Source organism: Phascolarctos cinereus, unplaced genomic scaffold (assembly GCF_003287225.1).
Source record: "Phascolarctos cinereus isolate Bilbo 61053 unplaced genomic scaffold, phaCin_HiC Scaffold_4;HRSCAF=312, whole genome shotgun sequence".
NCBI classification, from domain to species: Eukaryota; Metazoa; Chordata; class Mammalia; order Diprotodontia; family Phascolarctidae; genus Phascolarctos; species Phascolarctos cinereus.
In genome coordinates, this window is record NW_027555847.1 from 479,408,821 (window position 1) to 479,423,555 (window position 14,735).

General features: G+C 37.8%; 1 protein-coding gene across 3 annotated transcripts in view; it reads right to left on the minus strand.

Moving 5' to 3' along the window:
- The window catches only part of RGS20 (regulator of G protein signaling 20), an 89,800-nt gene that overhangs the window by 18,454 nt on the left and 56,611 nt on the right, over nucleotides 1-14,735 (minus strand). For all 3 annotated transcript variants that reach the window (XM_078153417.1, XM_021005892.2, XM_078153418.1), the window contains exon 2: nucleotides 6,847-6,995. In XM_078153417.1, the coding sequence (XP_078009543.1) occupies nucleotides 6,847-6,992 (146 nt within the window). In that variant the 5' untranslated portion in view covers nucleotides 6,993-6,995. The remainder of the gene's footprint in view (nucleotides 1-6,846; nucleotides 6,996-14,735) is intronic.

Here is a 14,735-nt window from a genome sequence, read left to right on the forward strand (position 1 = left end):
AGGAAACTTATCCAACAATCATTCCTGCTTATGCATGTTTAATCATGTCCTCCATGGGCTTTCACCCAATTTCATAAAATGAGCTCAAATCTCCCTCATCTTAAAAAAAACAACACCAGAAACAAAACAAAAATTCCCTTGATCCTTCTGTTCCCATCTAGCTATTACATCATTTTTTTCTCTTCACTACTAAGTTTCCTGCAAAAGTAACCTGATCTCCATAGCCTCTAGTCCTCACCACCCACTCTCTTCTTTCTGACTCTTTTGTGTAGGATAGTGGGGAAAGAGGCTAGAGGCAGTAAGAACAGTTAAAAGGTTTTCAACTAGATTGTATCTGTAGCAATTAAATGGAAGGGGTGGATTTGAGAAATATTGCTGAGAAAGAAACAGAACTGGGTAACAGATATGTAGGTGGCAAAGGAGAGAAGAGAGAGCAATGATTGGTTTGGGTCTCGTTAAAAGACAGTGAGGGTGTGTACAAAGAGGAAGGATAGAGGGAAAAGAAAATCACTGAATTATTCAATTCAACAAATATTTATTAAGCACCTATTATATACAGAGCATTGTACTAGGTAGTGGGGCAGGGGCTGGTGGTGAGAATATATGAATATAAATAAGACAAGGTCCCCAAAAGGTCTTCCATATTATAAGGAGTGTCACAAAGAGTAAAATGCCAAAGTTAAATATTTTATACACCTAAATAGCATTTACTGTGTCTCTAATGTCTTCTGGTTTGTATAGTTCATGTGGTTATTAAAAATGCAGTCATTCTTCCTTTGCAAGGACAATATGACACTTGGCATGCCCTGATACCTCAATGGATCTGTGACCTCATTAGCACAACTCTCTCTTCTATCGGGGCATATCACAATCCATCCTTGCTTTCTTAACTTGGGTGGTTATTGTTTATGTTCTCCCATAGATTGTTCTCTCACAGGTCTTCTGCAGACAAGAAACTAAATGTTTTGAGTACTGCTCCAGGTCTTTTTATGTTTTGTAAGTACCAGTGCAGCACTTGGGCCATCCCAACTGTTATTATTTCTTCCCACCACATGTTGACCTGCCTTTTCCATTCATAAATTTCCCCAGTGCTCTCTGTCTCTCTAGTTCTCTCTGTTTTTATCTGTCTGTCTTTGTTTCTTTCTTTCCATCTCTCTATATGTATACATACATATCTTACGCCATTTCTTACTTGTGCCCACCATATGTATGTATACTCCTTTAGTAGGCTACACCTCTCATTTTTGGAGATTATTATATTCCAAGATTTGCAACCATATGAATACCATTGGGAAAACATAAATATTAAAAATATGCATTCTTGCACTGATGGTCTGCTTTGGCTCATTATGAGCATTGGGCAATTTCTCATCCTGCAATTCCTTCTGTTCTCTTCTTTCTATCCAATTCCGGGGCTCATTCAATTCAGTTAAACAAACATTTATTAAGTACCAATATTAGGCGGTCAGGATACAATGACAAAAATGAAAAACGGACCCCAGAACTTCTATTCTACTGGAGGGCTACAACACTTACAGGTAAATAAGCGTAAGAAAATTTGAGGCAGGAGAAAGTACTTAGAAATGGTGGTGGTGGTGATATAGTTGGGCAGGTTAGGGAAGTCTGAGTTTAGCTATGAAGAAAGGTAATGCTTCTGGGAGGCCACAGTGAGAAAGAAGTACATGGGGAACAGCTCACTTGGGCAATGGCTAAGAGGTGGGATATGAAATACTGAATTCAGGGAAGTGCAAATATGTCAGTTTAGCTGGAAGGTCCAGTGTGTAAAAAGGAATAATGCAAAATAAAAGTGGAAAGGTAAGCTGGAGTTAGAGTATGAAAAGCTTTAAATGGCAAGCTGAGGAATTTGTATTTTATCCTAGAGGCAATAGGGAACCAATGAGTATCCTTCAGTAAGAAGTGACATGGCCAGATGTCCCAGATATGTGTTCTGATGGACCAACTCTTTACTGTGGCCATCCAACTGTCATAATATGGACAATATGTATTTTTCATCTCTTATATTTCACGTATAGATTTTCCAGTAGATCTCCTTTGAGTAATCATGAATCTCTTTGAAGAGACCCTGTAATCTTCTGTTGCATAATACAATCAGCACAATATAATCCACAAACATCAGAACTGGGAGGGCCTTACCTTTAAGGAATTCCTCTTTTATTTGGACTCTACATTTGTTATATTTGGTGAGCATACAGTTCCTTGTATGCTTTGTTTGAAATTAGTAATCAGAAAATTGTTGTCTCTTGTTCCATTTATCAAGAGTATAATCTTAATGTATGTGAGGTTGGAAGAGAACCTTTACGGTTACATAGTGTACATTCCTGTGTGTATCTTATTTACATGTATATAGTTGCTTGCATATTGTCTCCCTCGTTAGAATGTATGCTCCTTGAGGGAAGAGACTGTTTTTGCCTTTCTGGTTAGCACAGTGACTGGCATATAGTGGGTGTTCATTAACTGACTGAGAGACAGACTGTGTCTAATCAAAAAATAATGAACTCAAGGGGTATCTTGTATTCTCTGCATCTGTCAGTCATTTGTGTAATTGTAAAGATGTGGTTTATGGAGAATCACTTGCAAATGGCTTCCCTCTCATATTTTTATCAAAAGTACCTTTGAGAACATTCTTATGAAGAGATTCTAAAAATAAGAGAAATAGGCATAAGGGTTGGTAGTTACAGGTGCCTTGCTGGGGTTATATCATACTTTTTTTCATTCTTTTGATGTTTTTCTTTCCCAGAAATATCATGCAAAATGATCCCAAATGCTTTAAGATTGTGTTTTCCACAGCATGGGTTACCTTTGTGGTAGCTGATCTGGTCAAGCCTTTCTTCTTGATCTTGTTTTTTAAGTTCTAATTTGACTTTTTTGTATAATTCATCAGGGGTTAGGATGTTAGGGTCCAAATGTTGTACTTCCTCAGACTGTATCTTGTGAAAAGACACATAGAATCACAAAATTTCAGAGCTGAAAGGGAATTCAATAGTCATCTGATTCAACCCATACCTCCAATTCCCAGTTCAGCATCTGAGAAGTGGTCATTTGCCTCTGTCATTGAGGGTGGAAAAAAAAGTCATAAAAATATTGACAATTTTTTTCTTATTTTCTGATTATCTCCCTGACAGTTTAATCTATTAATGCTTTTTTGGGAAGACACAAAAGATTATTGAATTATAAACAAAACTGGAAGGGACTTCAGAGACTATCAAATCCAACTCCCCCTCCTTCTTCCTTTCCCTTCCCCTTCCCCTTCCCCCATTTTGTAGGTGAGGAAACCGGCTGATATAGATTAAATGACTTACCCAGGATAACAGCTAATCAATATTTGAGGCAGGATTGGAATTCAAGTTTTCTTGTTTCTAAACCTCCTTTACCATGCCACCTAGCTTTTTTGAAAGCAAGCCCTGGAGATGCTAGGGATTGAACTCTGAGGCCTTTTACAGACAAAGCAGTAATCTACTACTGAACTGTGTCTCCATGTCCTAGTTTAGTTTTGTGTCATGTCAAGCTTTCTAAAGATTTGTTTTACATTCTACTGCCTTGAATTGTTTTATGGGGGTATTACTGCTTATAATCTTCTTCCATCCTCCACCGTAGTGTCTTACAAATGTTTGTATTCTAATAAGTAAATGCCAATATATAGTATCAACAAATATCCAATGGTGGATTAAATTACTGTTATATCTGTTGATGACGTAAGGATGATATGAATTGAGATTCAGTGCTCTGTGATTTACTCAGCCCGTCATATATACTTGGAATCCCATTATGATGGGGATGTTGAAAGATAGATTAGTATACACTTTATAGTCTGCCAGATCAAGTTTTTGCTGTATAGAGATATGTTTTACATAAATTGGTTCCTAGGAATTCTGAATCTATAATAATGAGCAACATTATATTGTGTGTGCCTCAACAGATATCTAGCCCACTTTCAAAGTAGAGCAATAGTGGATGAGCAAATCTGCAATAAGAATCCTTAATTATGTTTGACACTTGGACTCATTTAATTTTGTTTAAAAATAGAGGGCTTAATATAACAAAAGATCTTTTAAAAAGCTAATTATTTAGTCCACACAAGATTGAATAGAATGGTCTGTTACATGTAAATTTTATGTCATATTACTAAATTACAGATGTAATTATGATATGTAGGTCACTTTGAACTCTAAATCAATGTTTATAATCCTAATAATGTAGCTATAGGCACAAATTTTTGTTTGCTTGTTTAGACCTGTGAATTCATCAGTGCAGAGACTTCACAGTGAGAAAACACCTTCTTTCTATCAACAGGTCAATAACTATATTGTAACTTATAGTTTTAGAAAGTTGTCTGGGGCATGAAAGTACATAAGTGACTTGCTCAGGATCACATAGCCAATTATGTCAGAGGTGGGCCTTAGACTCAGGTTGTCCTGACTGAAGCAGACCCTCTATTCACTTTGTCATATTCTGAAAATATAAGCATATTGCACTATACAGTCCAGTGAGAACCTTGGCACCTTGAACCAGTGCTTTGATAATGTATTTAAAAATATGGCATCCTCTTCCACCATAATAAAAACTTCTTCCAAGTTATTTCTTTCTAGCTCCACTAAAAAGAATTATTATGGTTCTACTCAATTTTAATCCTAAAGTGAATAATGCTGCATTTAAAAGAAGGAAGCTTAGCTAATTCTTTTAACTCAGTTACTAAAAATTTCAATCTCAACAATTTGATTAAAAAGTACTTTTAGGTTCTCCTGGTTTGTTTTTCAAATAAGTGCTAACATTTTATAAGAAAGAAACCAGACTCTAAAGTAGCATCTATTATGCTGATATGCTACTGATATTTTAAAGAAAATGGCTTTTCTCCATTAGATGTATCATAAATATTAATGTTTTTCCTATGAAGTGGTACATGGGAAAAACACAATAGGGTAAGATTTTCTCAGATTTCCATTATTCTATAAGAACAATCTGTTAGGATTATTTCATTTATAAATGAATGCAGTTCTATACTTCTGTTCAGCCTATCTTTTGGTTTGACATTCATTCAACTTTACTCTTTGATGTTTTGGGGTTATTATAAGGGATTTGCAAATGCACTATTAAGTAATGTGATATTTGAGAAATCATATCTTTAGAACTATGACATTATGTATGTGAACTAATTGAAGAGCATCACATCTTCTAGCCATTTTTGAATTTTGGATTCACTCATTTTTCAAATTTGCCTCATACTATATACCACCAGAATATTCACACAGTAATTCTGGTCAGGTCAACTGTACACACACACACACACACACACACACACACACACACACACACACACACGCACACACACACGCACACACATACGCATACACATATAAACATATGTATACACATATGTACACACATATAAAGCACACATATGCACACACACATATATATATCTACACAATCCACACCGATATTTTTATATGTATCTATATACATGTATGTCTGTTATGACAAACAGGACATTTGACTTTTTTTTTTGCTCAATATGCAGAACTTAATTAAACTGATCGAATTGGCTACTTCTCTATCATGTAAAAACAGTCAAAACAAGTCTCAGTAGGGACATGTTGTCAGTGTGGGATTTTGGAATGATCACTGGATTTGGAGCTGAGAGGATCTAGATTCCAACGTGTGGCCTTGGGAAAGTCACCTCATCTTTTTGGGTCTGTTTCCTTTTCTATAAAATAAGAGGGTTAGTCAGGGGTGCGGAACCTGCAGTCTTGAGGCCACCTTTAACTAAAGGCAGTCCTTTAACTGAATCCAAATTTGTTCTGTGAAGTTTGGATTCAGTCAAAGGGCCACACTTGAGGACCTAGAGGGCCACAGGTGGCCTTGAAGCTGCAGGTTCCCCACCTCTGGTAGATTATCTCTAAGATTCTACAGGATAATGCCATAAATTGGATCCTACTAAATTGAATGAGTTGAGAAATATTCAGTACTTACATGTAACTGCTTTGTATCTATTTAGTAGTTAAAAGCTTGCAAAATTTTTATTAGCACAGCACTATATTCAGGATTTCAAAGTTCAGTTTAATTTTCCTATAATTCTAGCATATAGTCTGCAATTTCTCCAGACCTTTAATGGTAACAAAAAGATTCTGCTTAACCCTATCCAACATTCCAACTAAAACTATAGATCTCTCTATCAATGACACAGTATCCATAAGGTCCTTTATTATAGATCTTGTATGCTTTTCTATCACCATTTTAAATAGTTTGCTTCTGGGTTTTTTTTCCCTCTAGGCAATGGGTTAAGTGACTTGCCCAGGGTCACACAGCTAGTATCAAGTGTCTGAGGCAGTATTTGAACTCAGGTCCTCCTGACCCCAGGGCGAGTGTTCTATTCATTGTGCCACCTAGCTGCCCCAATAGTTTACTTCTGAATTCATTTTAATGACAGGAAAAAAAGAGAAACACAGCTTTTGGCATTCTCTTTCCTCCATAAAATCTTCTTTGCCATCTCCAGGCCACACTGATCTGTTTCTCTCATTCCTGTCCTCTCCCCAGCACTTCATTTTGTAACAAGATTTTGCATTTGATTGTATATGATCTCATATTATTCTTCAGTTGTTTCACATATATAAATTTTATCTCCTTAAATGTCAGGGTAGAATGTAAGCCCCTTGATGGTAAGAATCTTATAATCTATTTTTTTTTTGTATCCTTCATCATACCTAATACCAGTTAGGCATGTACCAGGTGTTTATAAAGACTTATTTAATTAAATTAAGCAATATGAATTTGTTCTATTCTGGTGTGCTACAACCCAAGTGGTGTGAATGTAGAAGCTGAAAAACATACCACGAGCAGCTACAACAACAGCACCAACAGAAGCAACAGGCATTAGATGCTCTATTCCCCACTTCATGGTGGCCTGGAGTACAGTCTGTTGTCTCCTGGGGCACTGCCATCTGCCGTTTACGCATCTCCATCCGCTCTGATCCCATGGGCTGTGAAAGTGATAACAAAAGTGGGAAGTTTAACATAGAACAGTACTAGGAATGTACCTGTTTTTGCTCATTGTGTAGATAAAGTCCTTTGCTTGGGAGACAAAAGCTTGAGAGAGCCTAAGCAAATTTGAGATGACTTATTGCTGACAAGTGGACCACTTAGGTAATCTTGCAGTGGAAGAGAATAGATTGGCTGGCTTTTTACTTTCCCAGAATTATAGGCTACTTGGAACCCCAAAGCGAGGAGAGAAGAACAGTAATAAGTGTCTTCAGGGGTAGCTGTTAGGGGTTGTAACACCAACTCTTTCCATACCAGCAGATATAGAAGCTGAGGAAATCTCAGTGACCTAAACAATTGTTCTATAGCTGTCTTTGTGTCAGAGGAAATCACAAACTATGTCCCAAATGTAAACTGGACTTTCTTGAGTCATAATGAGTTGGAAGGGAACTTAGAAGTCATAAAATCTAAATCCATAATTATTATAATGAGTAAACTGAAGCCCAATAATTAAAGGACTTCTTCAAGGTCACATGGCTCTTTAGCTGCAATGCCCAGTCTAGAATCCAAGGCTTCTGACCCCAGACTAGTACTCTTACCACCGCAAGAATCCTGGTGCTGCAGAGAAAGTGAAATAATCTCAGTGAACTAAAATAAACTCTAAACTCTTCATATTGTATATAAACTTGGGACTGCCAAATAGATAAACAAATAGAAATTAGTTAATAATGGTGGGAGAGGCATCAAGCCTGAAAATTTCATCCATGAAGGGAGCTCCTGGCACATAAATTCCTTGTACTAATGCAGATTGACAAACCATCTGTAACTTACAGTTTTAAAGATTTGCCTGAGGTGTTAAGTGATTTGCCTCTGATCACACAGCTAATATGTGTCAGAGGTGGGGCTGGAACCCAGGAGTTCTGGATTCTAAGACCTGCCTACTATCACCTATATCATACTGTTTTGCAATGTCTCCATTTACCTAGGTGCAATTAGCTTAAAAAATGGCTCATATTTATAACACTTAACATAAATGATTATCAACCTGGGGAAATACTACCTGTTTAAATCACCACCCATTCCTCACAGTATACCTCCTTTCTTTCCCAATACACAATCTCCCCAGAAAGGTGATTATGAATTTACAGAACACTAAAGTTACCAACAATGTTAATGGCTTAATATGATGGCCTTTTTGTATTCTGCATCTAACTTATCTGTTGCATTTGACACTTTTAACAACCTTTCTCTCTCTCTGTCTCTCTCTCTCTCTTTGGCTAGGCAATGGGGTTAAGTGACTTGCACAGGGTCACATAGCTAATAAGTGTCAAGTGTCTGAGGCCAGATGTGAACTCAGGTCCTCCTGACTCCAGGGCCCGGTGGTCTATCCACTGCACCACTAGATGCCCCAACCTTTCTATCCCTAGATACGCTCCTCCCTGAGTTTTCAGGTTGCTACTTTCTCCTAGTCTTGCCTTAAATGACTTCTACCTCCACAGTACCTCTCTTATCCACCGCCCCCCCCTTCTCAGCTCACACTGCTACCACCTTAGTTGAGGCCCTCAACATCTTTCATCTGCGTTATTGCGATGGCCTCTTAAATTGGTCTCCCTGCATCAGGTGTCTCCCCATTTCAGTCCATTCTCCATACACAAGTGATTTTCCTTAAACTCAGACCTGATCATGGCAACTTCCCCTTCTGTTCTGGACATGTTGAGTATGAGATGTCCACAGGACCCCCAGTTTGAAATATCCAATAGGTGATGATGAAGTTCAAGGGAGAGACTTGACTGGGATCTGTGAGTTACTGACATAGATAATAATTAAATCATTAAATGACTCATCTATCTCTTCCCCCAAGTCAGCTCCTCTTTCCAACTTCCCCTTTACTTGGTAAACTCCAGTGGCTCCTTACTACCTCTAGGAAAACACACACACACACACACACACACACACACACACACACACACACACACACACACACAGAGATTTCTGTTTAGCATTTAAAGTCCTTCACAACCTGGCTCTAAACCATCTTTCAAATCTTGTTGTACATTATTCCCCGTACTGCGCTCTGTGATATAGACAGATTGGCTTTCTCCCTGTTCCTCACTGATGTTCTATCTTTCCCTTACCCTAAACCTACAAAGCATTTCCTCCTTCCCTCCATTCCTAAAACCCCTTTTTCCTTCAAGACCTAGCTCTAGCACTACCTTCTAACATAAAGCTTTCCCTATCCTCTCAACTGCTAGTTCCCTCCCTCCTAAACTACCTTTTATTTAACTAGTTTATATTTATTTGTATTAAAATTTTATTCTGCATATGCTGATATTTGTACTGTCTCCCCTGTTAGAATGTAAGCTCCTTGAGTATGGATTGTTTCATTTTTTTGAATTTGTAACCCCAGGTACAGTGCCTGACACATAGTAGGTGCTAAATAAATGCTTGCTAATTTATAGTTGATTAATTGATGAGAATTCTATATTAAAACTGAGAAAGATGAAGGAAAACAGTTATTTCCTCAGTGACTAAAACAGGAAGATTTTCTAAAACAGGCAGAAATTCATAAACTATTTAAACAGTAGAAGGATGTGCCTTAGCAGACACGTCTAATACATTTATTGAATGTTTACTCTGGGCAAGGCACCATGTTTTTATATCACCTAGGTTGAATGGCCTTACTTTGGAGAAGGTGGGTGCGGTCGGTCATGACCGTTCAAGGTTCATGAAAGGGTAGAATTTCAGAAGCTATTTAAATAGTGGAAAAGAGGTTGGCTTAGTAGACAGATGGAAGTGGTAGTTGTGATTGTAGGGAGGGATCAGCCAACACATTTATTAAATGTTTACTATAGGCAAGGCCTTGTATTTTGTTTGTGGTTCTATTTTGATGAAGGATGTTTGTTGAAATAAATTGTTGAAATGAAGGATCAAAGGTAGACGTGGGATGAAAAATGAGAGGAGACATTGAGTTGGTGTTCCTAGGGGATTAATTTAAAACACTTAATTCACTTCAATAGAAATTTATTGTTGAGTCTGGTGCATCCTGTTTTAAGATTTTAAAGCATATGATAAGGTTCTCAGACTTGATCTATATGGCAAAGAGAAATCATTGCAGAATTTTATGGAAAATATCTAAAATTATGGGTGAATGTGGAAGCTTTGGCATCAGCTTTCTTGTGAATGCCTCCAGTAATTTTTTTCTTTGCCATGTGAGCTCTGGATTTTGGGTTTGACATTCCTGGGACTTTCCTTTTGGGGTTCCTTTCAGGAGATGATCAGTAGATTATTTCTATCTTTCTTTTCTTCTGGCCTGTGGTGCTAATAGATCTGGACATTTTTCACTTATAATTTCTTTAAATATAGTGTCCTGGCTTTTTTTTTTTTGTTATGGGTTTCAGGGAATGCAATGATCTTTAAATTATCTCTCCTTTTCCTGTTTTACAGATCAGTTGTTTTTAATGTCAGATGTCTTAAATTGTCTTTTATTTTATCAAGTTTTGAAGTTTTTTCTAATATTTTTTAGAAGTCATTTATTTCTGTTTGAGTTATTCTAGTTTTCAAGAATCCATTTATTCAGCAAGTTTTACCATTTTTCTGTTCTAAGCTACTTATTCTCCTTCCAATTCTTTTCTCCAAATATTTTATTTAATTTTTTACCTCTTGCTTCATTTCTTCTAAGTATTCATGTGGTCTTTGTGGAGAATCCATTTTCCCCCTTGAGTCTTTGCTTATAGTTGTTACGGAGTTTCTTTCTCCTTCTTTTGGGGGATTTCTAGAGCTGTAATAATTTTTTATGCCAGTTGGCATTTTCTTTTATTCACTCATTTCTCAAGCTGTAGCTCCTGAAGTGGGGCTTTGGGTAGACTCCATCCCTTGCTGTGTTTTAGAGTGGGGTAGTCAGCCTCGTTTGTTCTTCATCTGGGGCCCCAGATGCTGACCTTCATCTCCTGGAGGTAGGCTTTGCCGGATCTTTGAGGTTGAGTGCTGGATTTTCAGGACCATTACTGGCTTCTCAGGACAGAATGAAAGGAACCAGGAGGTGCCTGGAGGTTGCAAAGTTTCTATCCTTGGGCTTACTGGGGGGAAAACCCTTGATGCCTCTGGACAGATAACCTTGAAGGCTACAAATTTCTCTGTCCTGTCTCAGTCATACTGGAAAGCTAGCCTGCACTGGCATTGACTATACCTGTAGTGTCTTTTTCTATTATCTTTGTGGAGAAGTAGTTTACTGTAGTTTTTCATTGGATTTCTTGATATTTATTTGGTCTGGGTTTTGCTGGAGTAGATATTTGGGAGCTATACAGTCTGCCTCCCATTTGGGCAGTCATCTTGGCCATAAGTCCCAAAGAATTTTTTTTTTAAGAAAAAAAGAGGAAGATAAACAAAATCACCAAATCAACTAACACATTGAAAAAAACCCAACAACCTGATTATATGTAATGTTCTACATTCATGAATCATCCACTTCAAAAGAGTAGAGACAGGTATCTTTTCCTATGTCTTCTTTGGGGACGAGCTTGGTCTTTCTCATGTGCGACATTCATTTTTGAATATTTTGTGCTTGTTGGTCTTCCCACTTTCATTGTTGTAGTCACTGTGTGTATTGTTTTGTTAGCTCTGCTTACTTCACTTTATATTAGTTCATGTCTTTTTATGCTTCTCTGTATTCACCATATTTGTTATTTCTTACAGCATAGTAATTTCCCATTATATTTATGTATCATAATTGACTTGGAACTTTTAATGGTAATGTTAGTCATGTCCTAATATTCACTGTACTACTGAGAAACTAATTATGCATAAAACTACACTTAATACGTTATACTCTTGCATATAATAAACATTTTTGTGTTATAGCAAACTATAAAATCTAATTTTATGAATCAAAGGACTGTGACTTATGGAACCTAATCTGTCCAATTTTCATTACATTCCATAGCATGGAAGCCAAACATACTAATATTTCTACTCTGTTTAAGTATCGATATATGAGTAATGTAAATTTCTACATTAACTTTTGGGCTAATTTGTGTCCAGCAGACACAAATAACTGATGACTTTCTTTTTGTTTGTGTTTTCCTAAGGGAGGAAAAACAAAAAACAAAACCCAAAATTTGCACTTTAACAGTACTACTCCATTGTGTGTGTGTGTGTGTGAAATGTATGATTCTTTGGCAGAGTGCCATGATTCATTTCATTGTATGATAGAAAACCTAATAAATATTATAATTGTAATTCCTCTTGTAACAGACTGTCCAAACTTGTGAATGTTTTGAAGTTGTAGAGAGAAATGAATTTAAAATCAATGTAAATGATCTTAGGTGCTTTATTCTATAATTTATGGCATGTCAAAGCAGACTGAGGGAATGAGGAGCAGTACAATTCATTAAGAGACTTCGCATCTTCACCAAGAGAGAATCTCAGTTAAAAACCACATTTCTTTCCTCTTTAGGAGTTCCTAGGAACCTTACATTTAAATGATCAATTTCATGTACTATCTTTATGTGATTTAGGATCATCAAATATGTAAACAAATGGAAATTAGTTAATTATCTATCCTTTCCTGAGGGAATAGCATCCAGCCTTTCAATTTCATCAGTTTAGGAAACTCCTGGCATATAAACTTCCTGTTCTAGTCCAGTGCAGATCACCAACCCATTTGTAATTTATAATCTTAGAGATTTGCCTGTGATGGTGAGGGGTTACGTGACTTGCCTATGGTCACTCATCTAGCTTATGTCAGACCTGGGACCAAAACACTAGGTCTTTCTGACTCTAAGTAACAGCTGATGAAAATTGGTTTGACTGGTATGACCCCAGCCCCCTAGGATGCATGTGCATTGAAGTTCAACTGTCCCCCAAACCAGGCATTGACCCCTTCCCCAGCCACTTGCTTGCTATGTCACTATTAGAGGTGAGTCCTTGCCCCCCATTCCTCATTCCTTATTAGGCAACTCAGAAAATTCCCTGATTTCAGTGGTCCAGACTACCCTATTGTCTTGCCCTATGTCAGTGTCATATCAGCTTTGTGTAAAACTCTCTAAGTCTGAGTCCTGATTAGCTTTGAGGCCTAGGATTGGAATGTGCCGTATGCCCAAGCCACTAGGTTGCCTTTAGGGCTGGGAACAATGAGGGGCAGGGGCACTTATGCTGTTCCTTTTTGGTATCTGTCCCTGTCCTATGGTTGCCATCTCTGTGTGGCAGTGTCACTCTTTGGGAACAGTCCCCTCTTCTTTTGCCCTGCACTAAGGTTGGTCTACTACCTGCTATATCCGGCTGCTTCTTAATATATCTATTTTTTCTAAAAGCAATTAACTTAAAGAAACTTTTTTTTTACTCTTTGTAAAACATTGACATAAATGATAGATCCAGAGATACATTGCTTCTTTGAATTGCCACCCATTTCTCACAGAATACCCTTTATTTTCCAAGTATTTCATCTCTCCAGAAAGCATATTGTGTGAGTTTAGGCCCCAGAGGCATCTAGAATTGTCTGAGTTAAAATATGAATGTGGAGCCTCAAGTACTATTTAAAATACAGAAGTTGCAGGGTCAAGATGTACTACTCTGTAGAAGAACACTCTTCTATTGATGTCTGGATGGTAAAGCCTGTTTACTGTACAGTAAAGTTCAATCACACTCCTCTTCCAGAGTCCTGAACCTAGGGCCATAGTGATGCATGATTTCAGAGGAGAATGATTTCAGTGAAAGGGAACCTGAAGCCTCACTCTCCATAAAGGCCAATCCTTCTAGATATTTACCCTTGATCACCGTGGACCACTGCCATTATCATCCTCTCTCTCTTTCTCTCTCTTTCTAACCTTCAAAGTCTCCCTACCTAGTGGTTCCTTTTCTGCTGCCTACAAACATGCCCATCATCTCCATCCTTAAAATAATCTCGATAAAATCCTACTGTGTTTGCCAGCTTTTGCCTTTTATCTCCTTTTCATCTAAACTCCATGAAACAGACTCTTATACTCAGGGCCTTCAATTTCTCTCCTTTCATTCTCTTCTAAACCTTTTGCGATCTGGCTTCTGATTTCAGCATTCAAATGAAACTATTCTCATTCAAGTTACCAATAATTAAAATGGCACAACAGAAAGAGTGTTGGTTTTGGAGTCAGATGACCTGGGTACAAATCCTGGCTCTTCTTCTTAATACCTGTGGGACCTTGAGCAAGTCACCTAACCTTCTTTCTTATATGTAAATAGAGGGAGTTGTGTTAGATGATCTCTAAGCTCCTCTCTGACTGGACATCCTTAACCGCCAAATCTAATGGCTTCTTCTTAGTCCTTAGCTTCCTTGACACTATTAACTTACCCTCTCCTCTTGTATACTCAGTCTGGGTTTTTGTGACACTGCTGTCTCCTGGTTCTTCTCTTGTCTGCCCCTTCCTACCTTCCCAGTCTTCTTAGTTACTCCCCTCCACATAGTCTGTGACCCAGATCCTGGCATATGCCACTCTATCTTCTAACTATATGCATTTTCACTGTCTGTCCCTCATTCCTGGAACTCTCTCCCTCCTCATCTCTGCCTCCTGGCTTTCTTAGCTTCCTCCAAGTCTCAACTAAACTTCCATCTTCTGCCAGAAGTCTTTCCTTGACCTCAATAAGCTTAGACCTTCCCTCTGAGATAATCTTCTTGAGTATTTATGCAATCAAACCAGTGGACAATGAGATAGAGAACCTCTGGGACCTGGGGAGTGCTGACCTCATTTTGTCATGCTGGTTTATTGGTCTGG